The sequence below is a fragment of the Manacus vitellinus genome, unplaced genomic scaffold, assembly GCF_001715985.3.
Source record: "Manacus vitellinus isolate BGI_N305 unplaced genomic scaffold, ASM171598v3 scaffold_7_pilon, whole genome shotgun sequence".
Taxonomy (NCBI): Eukaryota; Metazoa; Chordata; class Aves; order Passeriformes; family Pipridae; genus Manacus; species Manacus vitellinus.
The window spans coordinates 23547124-23562172 of NW_021940813.1; the positions used below are offsets into that span (position 1 = coordinate 23547124).

The 15049-nt window shown below is 42.5% G+C and overlaps 1 protein-coding gene across 1 annotated transcript in view; it reads right to left on the minus strand.

Moving 5' to 3' along the window:
* Positions 1-365: 365 nt before the first annotated feature.
* The window catches only part of SH3RF3 (SH3 domain containing ring finger 3), a 95252-nt gene continuing 80568 nt past the window's right edge, over positions 366-15049 (minus strand). Inside the window, exons 9-10 of the mRNA XM_029964770.1 lie at positions 10322-10659; positions 366-852 (exon numbers count right to left, since the gene is read on the minus strand). Coding sequence (XP_029820630.1) covers positions 684-852; positions 10322-10659 — 507 coding nt within the window. The 3' untranslated portion in view covers positions 366-683. The remainder of the gene's footprint in view (positions 853-10321; positions 10660-15049) is intronic.

Here is a 15049-nt window from a genome sequence, read left to right on the forward strand (position 1 = left end):
AATGGTGGAGCTGTACTTCCTCCAGGACTTCCCCGGCAGCAGCGCCAGGACACCAGGTGGTATGGGACTCTGAGCACTAACACACTCACCGAGAAACTTGCGCAGCATATCTCTGAGGTATATAGAAAGCATGACATTAACATTTTGGACTCCTCATTCTTTCCTGCACAACGATGCACTGATCTTTAGCTGGGGTTTTCTCCACCTTCCCCTCCCTCTTTTTCCCTTGGGAAAAACAAAATCCCAGTTTAAGAGCTTCCTAGCACACTTTCTTGAACTCTCAAATCCATCTTGCATAGGCCAGTAATAAGAACACTGCAGTCTGACAAATAAGTTACAGCAATATAACAGCTTTCCTCTTAATTTTTTTTAAAGATATCTTCTCTATAATTTACACAAAGGGTTAACAGCCAGAGTTTAGGTTACTACAGTCCAGATGGGCGTCCTTTCAGTCTGTGATTCCAGGTGGAAGGCACTACTTCAACATACCACTGTATGCACCGCACACGGTCTCGGGAGCACAGCGGGCACTGTGTCTCCAGAGCTGCAGACTGAAGGGCCTGGGGGAAGTCTTTGGAAATAAAAATGGCAGTGGTTATCAGTCCAGTTTCTCTTTGCTGTCTCTTCTTGTGCTATGCAGTTTCCCCTGAAAGCTCCTCAGTTGAGAGAGCGGCGATTCATCCTCAGAAGCTCTCGACAAAGCTCCCGGGGAAGAGGCCCGTCCTGCCATTCCTCTGCAACGTCCCTTTGTACCAGCCATCCTCCCGCTTCTTGTGCACAAACACAATGTCACCTTCCTTCAGTTCGATCTCAGCCTCACTCTGTGGTGGGTATGGGACCACAACACGGTACCTTTGGAAAAAGAAATGCAAGGACTTGGTCAGTCTGCACACTGGAAGCAGCCAGGCACCAGTACCAGAAATCTTGGGAAAAAATACTTTTGGAAATAGCAGTAAGTTACATTTTTGCACACTAGTTGTATCCAATGCAGCTACATTTTCTACTAAGACTCAGTAAGACATGGAGATTTCTGGCCAGCTTGACTGAAGACAGGACCAGTTTCTGGACTCCAGTATCTGGAGCCAGGCCATGAAAGCAGGAAAGCAGGCCATGATCCCAATTGTGTGCTGAGCCTGTGCCATGGACTCAGCCCTTTATCCTAGTGCTGCATCTGCCTCTGCTGTAACATGTCTCATCCAGCTCTGCATCTTCTCTATCCAAAATCATAGAATCATAGAATGATAGAACAGTTTGGGCTGGAAGGGGCCTTTAAATGTCATCTAGTCTAACCCCTCTGCCAGGGGCAGGGACATCTTCAACTCGATTAGGTTGCTCAGAGCCCATATGTGAACTGCATGAGTCAGCTTGGTGTCATCTGCAAACTTGCTGAGGGTGCACTCAATCCCACCATCCATGCCATTGATTAAGATATTGAATAGCACTGGTCCCAGTATGGACCCCTAAGGGACACCACTTGTCACCAGTGTCCATTGAGACATTGAGCCGTTGACCACTACCCTCTGGATGCGACCGTCCAACCAATTCCTTATCCACCAAACAGTCCACCCATCAAATCCATCCTTCTCCAATTTAGAGAGAAAGATGTTGTGGGGGACCATGTCAAAGACATCCAGATAGATGACACCTATAGCTCTTCCCTTGTCCACTGATGATGAAAAATGGGGTTTGCAATGCTCCCACTGCCTGTGATACCAGCAGAGGTTAGCTAAAGCATTCACATTTTTTTTCCTATGTTCCTTGAGAATGTACTTTGGGTCCCTCAAACCTGGAAGGGAAGCTAAAATGGAGAGGTATCAAATGACTTTCAAAGCACTCTCCAAACCAACAGGAAGCCTCAGCCCTGAATCATTCACAGGGCTCTCTGGGAACTTAGTTTTCAAGTGTCACTCCATTTCAATGAAGTAACAACGTGTCTGAACCTGATATGGCTATTCTGCACTCAAGGCTTATCAGCAGGCGTCCTCCTGAGAGCACAGACTGGGCCATTTTATATCAATGCACTTGTGTGCAGAGCAGGGAATATATTTCTGCTGCATGGTTGTTTTTTTTCTTCAGCACGTGTACTTTTGCAGTCATCTGGCATTTGGTTAACAGTCAATAACTGTCTTGCTAATTGCAAAGTAATGAATATAGTAAGATAGTTAAAAGATGCCAATTGATTACATAAAGCGCATCTCCTGAGAATATTTCCACAACTGCTGCATGGCTACTGATGCCTCAGTTATGTCTGTAACAAGATGAGTATTTATTTAAGATAATATCCTGTTGTTGGGGAGACTCTCCAGTGGCAGTCACCCATTTTCTTTGCAGACATTGCTCAGGTACCTAGTGACTGCAGTTCTGAAACTATGGACTCCACTTTGACATGACACTGAAAATACCACCTCTACATTTGGACATCTCCACAGCCAAACAACCCACTACTTCATAAAGTATTAAACTCTATTTGGAGCAGGAGTTCTCTAAAACCTGACTGTGGCTTTTTAATCTTGACACAGCAACACAGTCATGTGGAAAATACACGTGTTAAGTACCATCAAAAATCTGCCGGTCCTCTCTGTACCTTGGTTAATAAATCTAGCTGTCACTTCCTTCCTCTGTGGAAAAGCAAATAACAGAGGTTGAAACGTGTGTTGCTGCCTGGCTGCAGAAAAATGGTCCATCAAACTATCATCTGTGGAACTGCTACACTTATATTATGAAGCTTTGGCAATTACACCCATTATGCAAATGAATGCACACATTATTTCAAACACTCTGCTGCAGTGTTGATTAATTAAATTATCAGAGTGGAACAATTTCAGCCAAGATGTTGCCAAGTTTCAGATCTCACAGCTCTGCACAATCACAGCACATTGGAACTCTGCACCAAGAATTTTCGGGGCTTTGAGAAAGAAAAAAAGCTGGACCTCAGTGTTAGTTGAGTGTTGTGGAGGTACTCATGGACCTTTTTGGCAGGTCAGGAACAGAAACGCAGGGTGTCTTGGGCAGGGTTGCTCTAAAGACTCAACTGGGACTGCAAACACCTCATGTCATACCCTAAGCACAGAGGTGTCCTTTTAAAGCCAAGCTACATCCTAGGAGTGATGAGCTGCTAGTCCCTAAATGGTTCATATGAGGAGGGAGGTGACCACACTCAATAAGAATGTGCCCATCCTCCTAAAGGGGTTCTACACAGCATCTTCTTAGAGATTTAGAAAAATAAACCACAGTCACTGCATTACAAAATGAGGTCCTTTTTCCCATTTAGGAAACCTCAAATGCTATGGTTTAAATTTAATTAACTACAGTACCTTACAGGATATCACTGAAGAGGTTTTTTATAGAGTAACAAAATAGTACTGACAAAAGACCTTCCAAATCAGTTAAGAAATTGTCTGTGAAAGATGGAAAAAGATGCAGGGCCTGGGACAGGCATCCCAGTGGGGGCTGCAGGGGCAGCAGCCAGGCACTGTTCCTGGCACACGGTGCTGTGCCGCCCCTCCACACCTCCAGGTGGCACCTCAGCCTCGCTTATCCTCTGCAATGGCATTGCAAGGACATATATATATATTAGCCATATTTTTTTGGCAGAAAAGGTCTCTTCTCCCAGACATCCTCCCTCGCTCCTAAAAAGGCAGTCCAGGATACTTCTATTTATATCTACCTTTTTCATTTCCCCTTTTGTCCCCTCTTTGGTGTAAGAAAATCTACAATTTTATAGTATCTTCTCAAACAGTCTCTTGGCATTTTAGATGGATCTCAGTTTTCTCAGTTTTGTTTGGTATTTTCTGTCATAAATTGTGGTCTCATATAGATAAAACTCTGCCAAATGTTAATAGTTTTGGCCCAAATTTTCCACAGCAGTTGGCTGTGTCAGGCTGAGGGTCCAACATACAGCCCAATGGCTGCATCATTTCCAGGAATAACTTAAATGTGCACCAGCAGGAGCCAGGTGAGGACCTCCACAAACTGCTCTCAGGTCCCTGTATTTGGGAGCAAAGACCTGTCCTGTGGTCGAACTGGTCTCTCGGGGATGGTGTTCCTTCAGAAAATCACCCACTCTCAACTGAGTTAAAAGCATTTAAATCATCCCAAAATGGCACATGTTTAGGCCTGTATGAGCACTGAAGGTAAAATCTCTGCTGATTCATGTTCCAAGCTGACCTAGCTCTCCGGGACCTCAGAGGTTGCATTTCTCTTCCTTTCCCAACACTGGGTCCCTCTTGTGTTTTTCTCTCAGGGGACAGACTTGATGTTGGACTTCCCCACTGCTGGCTACTGTGGCATCTTTGGGTTGGGCACTTCATCCCTGGAGGGGACTGTGCAGGACAGGTAGTGCCCTGGGAAGGGTCCTTGGTGCCCAAGAGATAATACATGGGAGGCTGCAAGTGGTATCACCAAGGACAGAGGATGGGGTTTGCCTGGGCAGGGAAACCTCAGGGAGTTGGAGGGCAGGGTGAGGTAAGGGAAGAGGTGGAGGAAGAGGGAGAAAAACTGGGAGCAGAGAAAGAAATGGGACCATGATGAAAACTGGAAGCCCTGACAGAAGGTGTGGGTATGGCTGCTGAGGGGGGAAGATGTGTTGAGCTTAGTCTGGGAGAGCAAAGACCCTTGGTGGGAGGGAGCCTGGGCAGGGACATGGCATTCAGTGGGGCATGAGTAGAGGCTGGCACTGGGGCTGAGGGTGGGATAGGCAGCCTGACAGCAATTAGCTCACTAAGGCAGGAGTAGGTCCATTCTCTGCTGTCAGCAAAGACCTTGAAATCCCACTGTCCCCTGTCTTCATAGCACTTGTCCTCACAGTCAAAAGAAATAGCTCTCCCACCCAGCTCTCCCTTTACTACTGCTATTGAAATCTGGAAGGTGCAGCTAAGACTCTTAATATCAAATAGATGTCACATGATGGAAGTTCTGGTTTTGTTTCCTTTAAAGAAGCAAAATGATTAAAAATGTCATGCATGTAGATGCATAAAGACATCTACTACCTTAACAGAGCAGGAGTGTTTCACACCCATGCACCTGAGATGAAGAAACAGGCAACTAAAATTGCCCATGACTTCACTTTTGCTTCCGTGCAATATAATTTTCTATTATATGACTGCAGACTATTTTTCCCCTAGGATGCCTGCCTCATTTAGTGCACAAGATGCTTCTCTGGACGTGAGTCAAGGCTCTGACATGGAAACCACCCCATCTTTTGCAGAGGTTGGAATATCTCTAGTAAGTGACCGTGATGAAACTCACTGAGTAGGACAGATATGGGGAAAGTGCCATCTCTGACTCCTCCAGCTGCAAAGCCTCGTGCCACACTTTCCACAGAGTAATACTCATCTCATGCACCCTGGCTGTGTAGGAGTCTGTTGTACGGTCTAAATGACTCATGCAGGCTCTCTGTCAGCGTGCACATTGAACAGTATTGACCAAAACTGATCAGTAATTAAGGGTTGGACTCAGGCCTGGAAACTGATAAAAAACTCCTCCAAAATACTACGTATCTACTCACTGAGTAAATATGTGCACCCAGGACACTGACGGAACTAGAGAAACCTAAGAAAGCAAATGTACAGTGTGGCAAATAAGGTCTGCAGGGCTAACCTTCAATCTGATTCTATTTAGAGTTCTTGAATTTGGATGCTTAATGCAAGTTCCTGTTTGTCAAAGTACCATGCACTAAGGACAGGTTTCAAGAGTCCAATCCTGTGACTCCAACAGGTCCCTTATGTGCTAGGATACACGGTTTTGGAAGGAACAGATAATCGGTGCCAATGAAGCATCTAGCCCAGTTAACCACCACTCTTGTTTATCGGTGGAGCTCTGTTTCTCCATTTTTTTACTGGCAAATTGAAGAGATCTGCAAAGCACCTCTGCACAAGCCAGAATCCGCTTCTCCATAGCACGGTGTCTGAATCAGCAACCTTAGAAGAACAAGTCTCAGTTGGGTCTCTTACCCTTCTGCTGGAAATATTGCAGAATTCAATTTCTGAGATGGTTACTTCTAGTTTCTCAGTCCTAAGGCAGGTATCTCTAGTCAGAGAAGCACTTAACCATGTGCATACATGTCACTGTTCAGTCAGAAATTACTCCTGGGGTCATTTCTCCAGTAGCACTTTCCAGGAATGAAAAGAACCCTTCTTTTGCCTTCTTTTTTAGCAAAGAAGATATACGTGCACAGGAAAATTGAAGTCAATGGGCGTTAAGCACATGCTTGAATGCTTCCTTGAATTGGGAGCTCAATTTCAAATGTGGCAGTGATTTGTAGAAAGATACCTGGAAACATGGAGGGATCAATTTTAAAGGTCAAACTTACTGCTCCCATCTTATTTGGTGGTTACAGCTTGCTTGAAAGCTACACGTAAACCACAGAAACACAGCACAGATATGCCAGTCATGACAGTAAGTCTGGACATGGCCACTTTACCAGAACATAACATGGCAGAATTAGTGCCAGTTACTATAAGAGTCAACAACGCGTGACATGTTTGAATCAGGTTTGCATCTGGGAACAGTGCCAGGCAGTGAAGGGAACATGACTCACACACACACACATGCACACTCAACTCTCCTGTTTTGCTTAATGTACAGTCATATTTTCTTGAAGGGGGTAGCAAGGAAACTACTTTGTTTTGGCGCTGCTAGGCACACAGCACATCCCTCTCTCATGTGAACAGTGTTGGTGGGATGTGGGCAAGGCTCAGCCCAGCACCTGCCTCACCACAGTGCAGCCCTATACTGGTCCTGTTTCTTCCTCCAGAAGAAAGTGGATGGAGCAGTAGGTGGAAAAAAACATGTGGGGTAACACAGCCTGAGAAGGTATTCACTTGGCAGTCAATCACTGCAACACAAAGTGACAAGGACACCACCTGGGAAATTTCTCTGCTCTGCTACTTGGACTGCTGGATGCTTTATGGTAGAGAGCAGCTGAAAAAAGGTGGTTTTATAAACTGATAGTGGGAACTACACCCAGAAGGCAGACAAGGGCTCTGACTATCCCAGCAAACGGTATAAATACGAATGCTAAATGATGGGAGAGCTAGAAGCAATTTCCTTTCTAATCCAGCCATCCATAACCAGGTTTTGGAATATCAAGAAGGATAATTGTTTTCCTCACTCTTTCTGTGTAAGAAAAAAATTAATAAGTATATAAACATTACCAGCACCTTCAAGAGGGTGAAGCTCACTTCACCTTCCTGTCTATCTGGCTGCAACTCCCAGGAAGAGCTGCACTGTCAGGCAGCAGAATAGGCAATTCTTCCCTTAAATCATGAGCAATCAGAGCCTTTTAATGCACCTCTTGGTGCATTGGGTTTGATCAGTAACCTGGATATGGGAAGAGCTGGAGCTGCAAGCCAACCTCTATAGGAAAAGTAGCGGTGCTCTGCTTGAGCCTCATTTCAAATGCTGTAAATATTAAGGAATGTGCTACTTCTTCCAATCTTTCAGTGCTCTGTTTCTATGCGCACAGATGGGCGTTGGGAGACAGAAAGCCAAGTACAGCTAAGTGTACTGAAATGCTTTGCAGCTTTTTAAAATTTCATCCAGCATCTGAATCTGTTTATCTAACCTTTTTTTCCCTCTTCTCCCTTTTCTTTCTCAGAGAATTGCTCCTACTGTGCAGATGAAATGCAACAAAATGCAAACAAGCAAAATATGGAGCTGAGTGATGTTGAATGCAAGTTGCTCCATTGCCAGATGTGAAAAGAACAAGTGGTTTGAAAACCATAATTTGTTTTAAAAAAAATATAATTTGGTACTTCTGAGAAAATTTGATGATTTAATGAGCACAGATGGATGTGGGATGAATTTCTAGGAGACAAGTGTTTAATGTATCTGCTTAGATTATTCCAGAACTAAGCATTATCCTTCCTAGTGCATGAAGGTAATTAATATTTCCCATTATGGACATGAAAAAACCCATATGATCAGTTAAGGAATGCAGATACACCAACGATATGGAAGTTAATTCATAAATCAATTAGAGAATCTTGCCTGCTGTGTATAATTAGGGTTACTTCAATTATAGCTTATTTTTGGATTTAAGACTCAGGAATTAAAATCAGAGTAAGTTCCTTATCAGAATATACTGCAACTGGAAGTATTTAGTCAGTTTTAGCAGTCTAAATCTATTTGCTCCTGATTCCAGAACAGCTGGTTCTATTCTGCCACTTAAAATGGTCATCGGATAAATGTTTCCCTATCTGGACCACCCTGAGGTGGACTGAGAAATTTGTAGGAAGCGGGACTAGCCCTGGAATATAAAATGATGTGCCTGGAATTCTCTACAGTAAAGCTTTGAGAGAAGCACCTTAACAGTCAGTTCTGGAGATGTCAGGGGCTGTTCTTCCTGGCTTCTTTTCATGGCTACATTTAACTAAAGGTGCAGCAGTCCACTGATTTAGTTACGCTTGTGCTAAATCTGGTTTATATCGATTTATCTTTTCTTATAGCATTAATCTGAACTGATGTAGACCAAATTAAGTGTGCCTAAATAGGGATTGGTTTTTCACTCCTTTTACTAAATTGCTTTTTCATGGATTTTAAGGACAAGAGACTACTGCGATAGTCTGCTCTCACTGCCTTCGTTACAGTGCTGAAGGACTTGCCTTGCATTTATTTCTGCTTCAAATTTAGTAGTTGCACCTCAACAACAGCATCTCTTTTAGACAAAATGCCAAATCTAGAGTAAAAATATTCCCATCTTTGTCCTGACTGCAGTCTCTTACAGTGTTACCAAGCCATTCCTGAGCCTGCTCTTTACCAGGTGTACCAGAACTCCCTGTATCCCTCATTGCAAGTACGTAGTTTTAAATCTTTCATTCTTCTTAGGATGATTCTCTGAGAACACTCCACTTTGCCTCAGATTTGGTTCTTCTCTAATATACTGTTACTCTGTGTTGTCCTTACCGATGAGTTGAATAAGCTCTGTACCAATGGGTCTGCCCTCTTTCATTACCCACTTCACCTCTGTCCTCCGTTCTGCAACAGCAAAGGCTTTATGTTGGAAAATGCAGGTGCCAGACCCAACTCTTGTTGGGCTGCACTACCTACATAAATAATCAATTTTTAGTGATTTCTCATCTAGAGTTAGATTTGATGCCAGTGAATCAATTTTCAATCCCTTTAGTACCTGCTGGGCTGTTTATGTACTTTACTCAGCAAGAGGTTTTATGGTAACAAACCAGATGCCATAGAAAGGTTTAAATATGTTATGGTGTCATTGTCACCTTCCCAATTGAGTTCCAACATACATTCAATAAAACACTGTGTAAGGTATGAACTACCCTTATTATGCCCTACATCATCTGGCTCATGATCCAACTGGATTCAGTCAGCTGTCTTTCCCATTCCCTTCAGCCTCTTTCATACACTCAGAAAAAAAGTTTCTTTCAAACTTCTGCAATTTTGATGTTGTTTCAAAATTGCTTTAAATACCAACTCAAGAGAGTTCCCTAAATGGCTTTTTGAAAATTCCTTGATGCTTTTGTAAAAAACATGTTCTCCTCAAACACTTTTTGAGTGGAAAGCATTTCCATGGCACTGTAGCCATACATTATCTACTCCCTTTCCCATGCTCAAACTGCAGTAGAAAACATTTACCTGAAACCAATATGACTCTGCACATGGAGACCCAGCTCTTCTCTCTAACCTTGTTTCTGGCCAGTTATCTCTCTCTCCACCTGCTTTTGTATTTTGGTGCTCCTACTCTACCCTTTTTGGCTTTGCAAAGTCCTTTATTCTAAAGTACCATGGTGCAGAGCAGACTGCTGAAATGAACTCCAGAGTCACTGGTACATCCTTCTCTAGAAATGAGCTACATTTTTGGTAAGAGGTCACTGAAGACAGTCATACCTGTAAGTATCTTAAACAAGGAGAATTCAAAACACCCTTTGGTTTTGCAGAATAGGACAGGAAGAGCTTTGATAAGCAAACACATCACATCTGTTACCCCCAAGTGGGACATAACATGTCAACACCATAAGTTTATTAAAACATAGGGATCTCACTCAAAAAAAAGTGGCATTTGCCAACAGCATTTACACCATTTACACTGAGAAAGCACTGCTGTCCTCCATATTTAGACCAGGGCTGTACAGTGTCATGGACAGGGGCTGCTCACCGCTTTTTCAAACCTGCACTGTGTGCCAAATGACTTTCAATGGGCAGACACGTGTAAGCCCTGTCTTCCTAAAAGACAGCTGAGCCACCTACAGTCAATTCACAGAGCAGCAAAACTGCAACAACCCCTGAGCAAGTTAAACTTGCAGCCCTCCTCCAAATGCTCCCTGAGGACACTGGCAACTTCAGGAAATACATAGCTTACCTTTCCCGGGGTAAAGGCTTGGGCTCTGGCCGAATAGCTGCCATGGAAGAGAGGGGTGGCCTGGCAGGAGAAGGGATGGAAAAATTCAAATCCAAGGAGCCTGTTTTCCTGTGCAGAGGCTCCAATCCCATAGCTCCTTGCATTTCACTCTCAATAGGGCATGAGCCGGCTCGGCCATGACTGGAGAGAGAGGAGAGCTCAGGTCCCACTGCTCCTTGCAGAACTCCTTCGATGGCTGTCTGGGGGTCATGCGTGGGGGACACAGATGGTGGGGAGCGCGACTTCTTTTTTGTTGATGCTCCTGCTAGAAGTTTCAACAGCCCACTCTTCTTCTCCTTCTGCAAAGGAACCAAACGAAATATGGGCAGTGAGCAGACATACCAACTTCCTTTGTTTTTCTATTGAACAATCCCAATGTGTGTGGCAGAAAACCTCTCAAAACTATCATGACTAGAGGTGGATCCAGGTAGAACTTGAGCTTTCTGTAATAAAGATCCTCCCCGTCCAACAGGGCTTCAACTCATTCATCAGAGTAAGGACCAAACATGCTGCAAAGACTATCTCCATTTTCAAATCTATCCAGGTAGTGATCATGTGCCTTTTGAAAGAAATAGTGCAGTTACAGTGGGACAGCAAAGGTACAAACTTCCCATGCAAAGAAGACAGCAGAATGCTGCCCTCTCCCTTCCAGGATAAGGCTGTCCCTCAATAGAGAAATACCCCACAAGTAACAAATCAGGACCTGTGGCCAAAAACCTCTGCTGGGAAGCCCAATGGGCTGAGGAGAGATTTCAGATCCCAGCCCATTGAAGGGAAGCATTCATCATTACTACCTCATTTACTATCTGATGCAGATTTACTGTAGGGAGAATGGAAGCACAAGACAGTGGTTTAACAGTTCTTTTGAGCATGTGCTTCCCTTCACATCCTGCATCACACAGTGATACCTATTCGTGTCTCCCTCCTAGAAGTGGGTCACTTCTCATGTGTTAAGGCAACAGTATCACCTTGATATTTGAAGATAGACCACAAAATTCACAATTGGCAATTGCAGTGGCAGTGCATGAGAAGTTTCAAAGTTCTACAAGGGTTTCTGATACAGAAGAATGAAAAGAAGATAACAGCATCTTTTCAATTAATGTGAAAAAAAATAGTTCAGCCTGCATTACTGAAGAAACATATCTGACATTGTGAGTCTTAGTGCAGTGAGAAATCCTGCTGCACATTTACTTCAAGCCCACATAAATACCAAATACTATGTCCTTCATCTTGGAAGTTTTTTGCATAGAGGGTTTGTGTGCAGAGACTGGCCATCCTCTGGTACATGTTGCACAGCACTAGGCTAGAGTTGCAACCTGCAGTAAATTTTCCATTTCTAAAAAATGATACAAGAAGTTTTGCAAAAGGTCTATTCAATTTCTTCCTCTTTTTCAGAAGAGCAAGGCAATACCCAAAAACTTCAGAGACTCAGGGCTGTGAGGTTTAGCTGTATTTGATAATTTGTTCAATAATAGGATCCCAGGGGATAAAATCAAACCCAGCAACTGCAAGACTTATGGAACAGAAACTACCTCTCTATCTTCAAGTAAGAATACGCTTTGGAAACACAAACCAGTAATTTATTTATTCTCTGCAGACAAAAATGTCCCATGCAAGGTTTAAAATTATGCTTTTATGTTCTGACTGCTGAAGTAATTTTTCAAAGCAGCTTTAAAGAATAGGAGGGCTACAGTAAAATAAATATAAGCTTTTAGAAGATACTCGGGTTTACTACTGTAAATGTACTTGGAGTATCTGGTATCTCTGTTTCCAAAGTTCTTGTCTGCTGTCTTTAACTGTCACAGACTAGTAAGAAAACCTTAGATGTTAAGATACAGAAGAGCTAAAAGGAAGCACAGTTGTTGTGATACAGCCAACATCCACGGATTTTTGAAGAGTAGAGTCTGAACTGTGTCTCCTGAATGCCACTGGTTATGTTTTAAAAGAGCATTTGTCACTTCCAGGATGAAAGTATCCATCCTGCCAAGATGTTCACCCAGTCAGAATCGATGAAAGCTAAAGGAGGCAGGGTGGCACCATATGGCACCATCAGGTCAAAAAAACTAAATCAATTCCTCTGGAAAGGACAGCAAAGCAGACCAAATGCCCTGATAAATATCCTCTTTTCCCAGTGGGAAGTGACTGTTGTGGATAATGTGTCAGGTGTGCATCCTGGAATTCACCTGAAATATCAAAAAAATACTTCAGTGTTTCTCTCACTCTCTAATTAAGCAATATCGTTGCTGTCATCATTACATCAAATTTTAAAGCTCTTCACGAAACTACAAAACTCTCCTTTCCCTGTGGCACACTGAAACAACAGCTCTAATGATCCCAGCATCCTGTGTAAATACGTATTTGAAGGTGTCCAAAGGTCAGTGACAGAATACAACAGCCATTGTGGGGCTCTGCAGAAACGGCTATTGTGCTGCAGCGAGCACTTAGAGCCTCTTTAATTGGCAGCTTTGCACATGCAAAGTAGCTATGTGAACTAAAGCCCTGTATAACGAACAATTAATATTCCTGTGTTGTAGCAGATCTTCTAATTTTTGCTTCTAATTTAAATACCTTGGCAAATTTTCATTAGAAAAACCTTGTGCTACTTAGACCATTTAAGTCACAGAAGCAAAAATATTTGGGAAGAAGGGGGTGCATATATTCACACACATCTGCACATTAAAAAGCAGATGAGTTTGACAGTCATTCAGTTTTGTTTATAAGAAAGGCTTCCTCTCTACAAGGTTAGCCCTGGCATAAATTTCTACACTTAAGCTATTGTCCCTCAGATAACAGAAAGCTATACCGAACTTGCTGATGTACCCTTTGTTCCACTTTAACAAAAGGAAAAATAAACAATTGATTTTTAGCCCCCACTGAGCATTTTACTAAACTTCTGAAATGAAGATCTGCGGTCTCTGAAGAGAGAAGATGACTTAATTCAATTAAGCCTAGTCAAAACCTGAGCAGTACCATCTTTCCAGTTGTGGCCTTGGGCAAGATATTTAGAGGTGAACTGATACCAACCACTTTGTGTGCATGGAGATTAGACAATATATCCAGCTCTTTCTCCTTTAGAGTCTGGCTCTCAGCCTGCTGGTATCGTAAGGCCAGATCCTATGCCGATGCTGCTCAGAGCATTTCAAGCAAAACAAGGACTGTCAGGAGCTGATAATTTCCTGTGACGCCTCTCCTGAGAAACAGACAGGGTTTGAACCTCCTATGATCAGCAGTTCAACCTAAACCACTTCATGTCTCCTCCCCCTTTCTGTAAAATGGGACTAAGTTAAAACTCCTTCTTGTGCTGTGGGAATTCGTTAATGATTCCAGTGTTACAAAGCTGTACGTATCTTCCGGAGCAACCAGTCCTTTTCCATGCTTTAAAATTAAAAAAAAATTACAAAAAATTGGAATGAGATGTTAGCATGCAGTCCCAGTAGTGATTTATTGCAAATGTCCAAGTATTATGAATTCACTTAATATTTAGTGTAATAGCAGCCATCCTTCACACGAAATTAATATTTATATGTCTATTCAAGACAGTCCTTCAGCAGTTTCACTGTAAATCAATGAAGCATTAATGGGCATAAATGCTGTAGAGAAATCTACAACGATTGGTTACAGACTCTGTTGAGATAAGAAGTTTACAGGGGACATATCTGATGACTTTCAGGAATTAAGTTTTTGAATTAAAAAAAGTTTACTTTTTTTCTATTCACAGATGGGGGTTTTATTGTTTTCTAGGAAGTCTGTAATCTACTGAAACAGCTGTGTAATTATTGAGTTTTCTTTGTCTAGTAGCTACATTTCCAACTGACTGCAAACTGTGTTTGACGTTCCTACCTCCTGAATCTGCCAAGGTCAGACCTTCGCATCTGTGTTGATGGATGGATTCACAGTGTGGACAGCACTTCTCCCATCTCCTGGTTACTGCCCACATGTTTAACTGAATATAAATCATCACCTTTGTGTTGCTCAGGTTTTATTCTAGGACGTTCAGAGTCAAAACTTCCAAACCATTAATTTCAAAAGGATTCAAAGAAAAGCTAAAGAGCAGAATTAGTCCTTTTAAATAAATCCCAGGCTGTTTCTAGTTAAGAGAAAAAAAAAGGACTGTGAACAAAGACAGTATAGGCAAGTCAGAATTTCTTCTCTGGCAAAGCCTACACTTGTGACTCTGTTCCTATGGTGTAGCATGAAGGAATCTCAGTGGAAATCAGTCTCTAGCAGCACAAAGATGGGGTGGGCAGCACTTCTGTGACCCTGAAGCATACACTTAGGGGAGCCAGCACTTGAACAGGTGCAAGTTCCTCTCAATATGTTGATGTGGGAATGTTTGGAAAAATGAGTACCATCTGAGTTTAAGAACTCATGAAGGATCAAAATTAAAATCTGAGATATATAATGTTGAAATATTTTGCTTCACAGTAATTGGGGATGATTTTTCCTCTCATTAATAACTCACTTGAAGATAATAACTAGCTCTTCTTTCAGCTTCAGAGATGAGATGAGGACAGAATGCAGCTACTTCATTGATGACTGAGTGCTAACAGAGTCCCCTGTCTGCAGAGTAATAATCATGCCATAATCCAAATACCAATTATATGTTCTGGCTATGTTAATAACGATATATTTTTTTTTAAACCACCCGAATACACAGAACATTTTGGTTTCGTTTTTTTCTATCTTCAG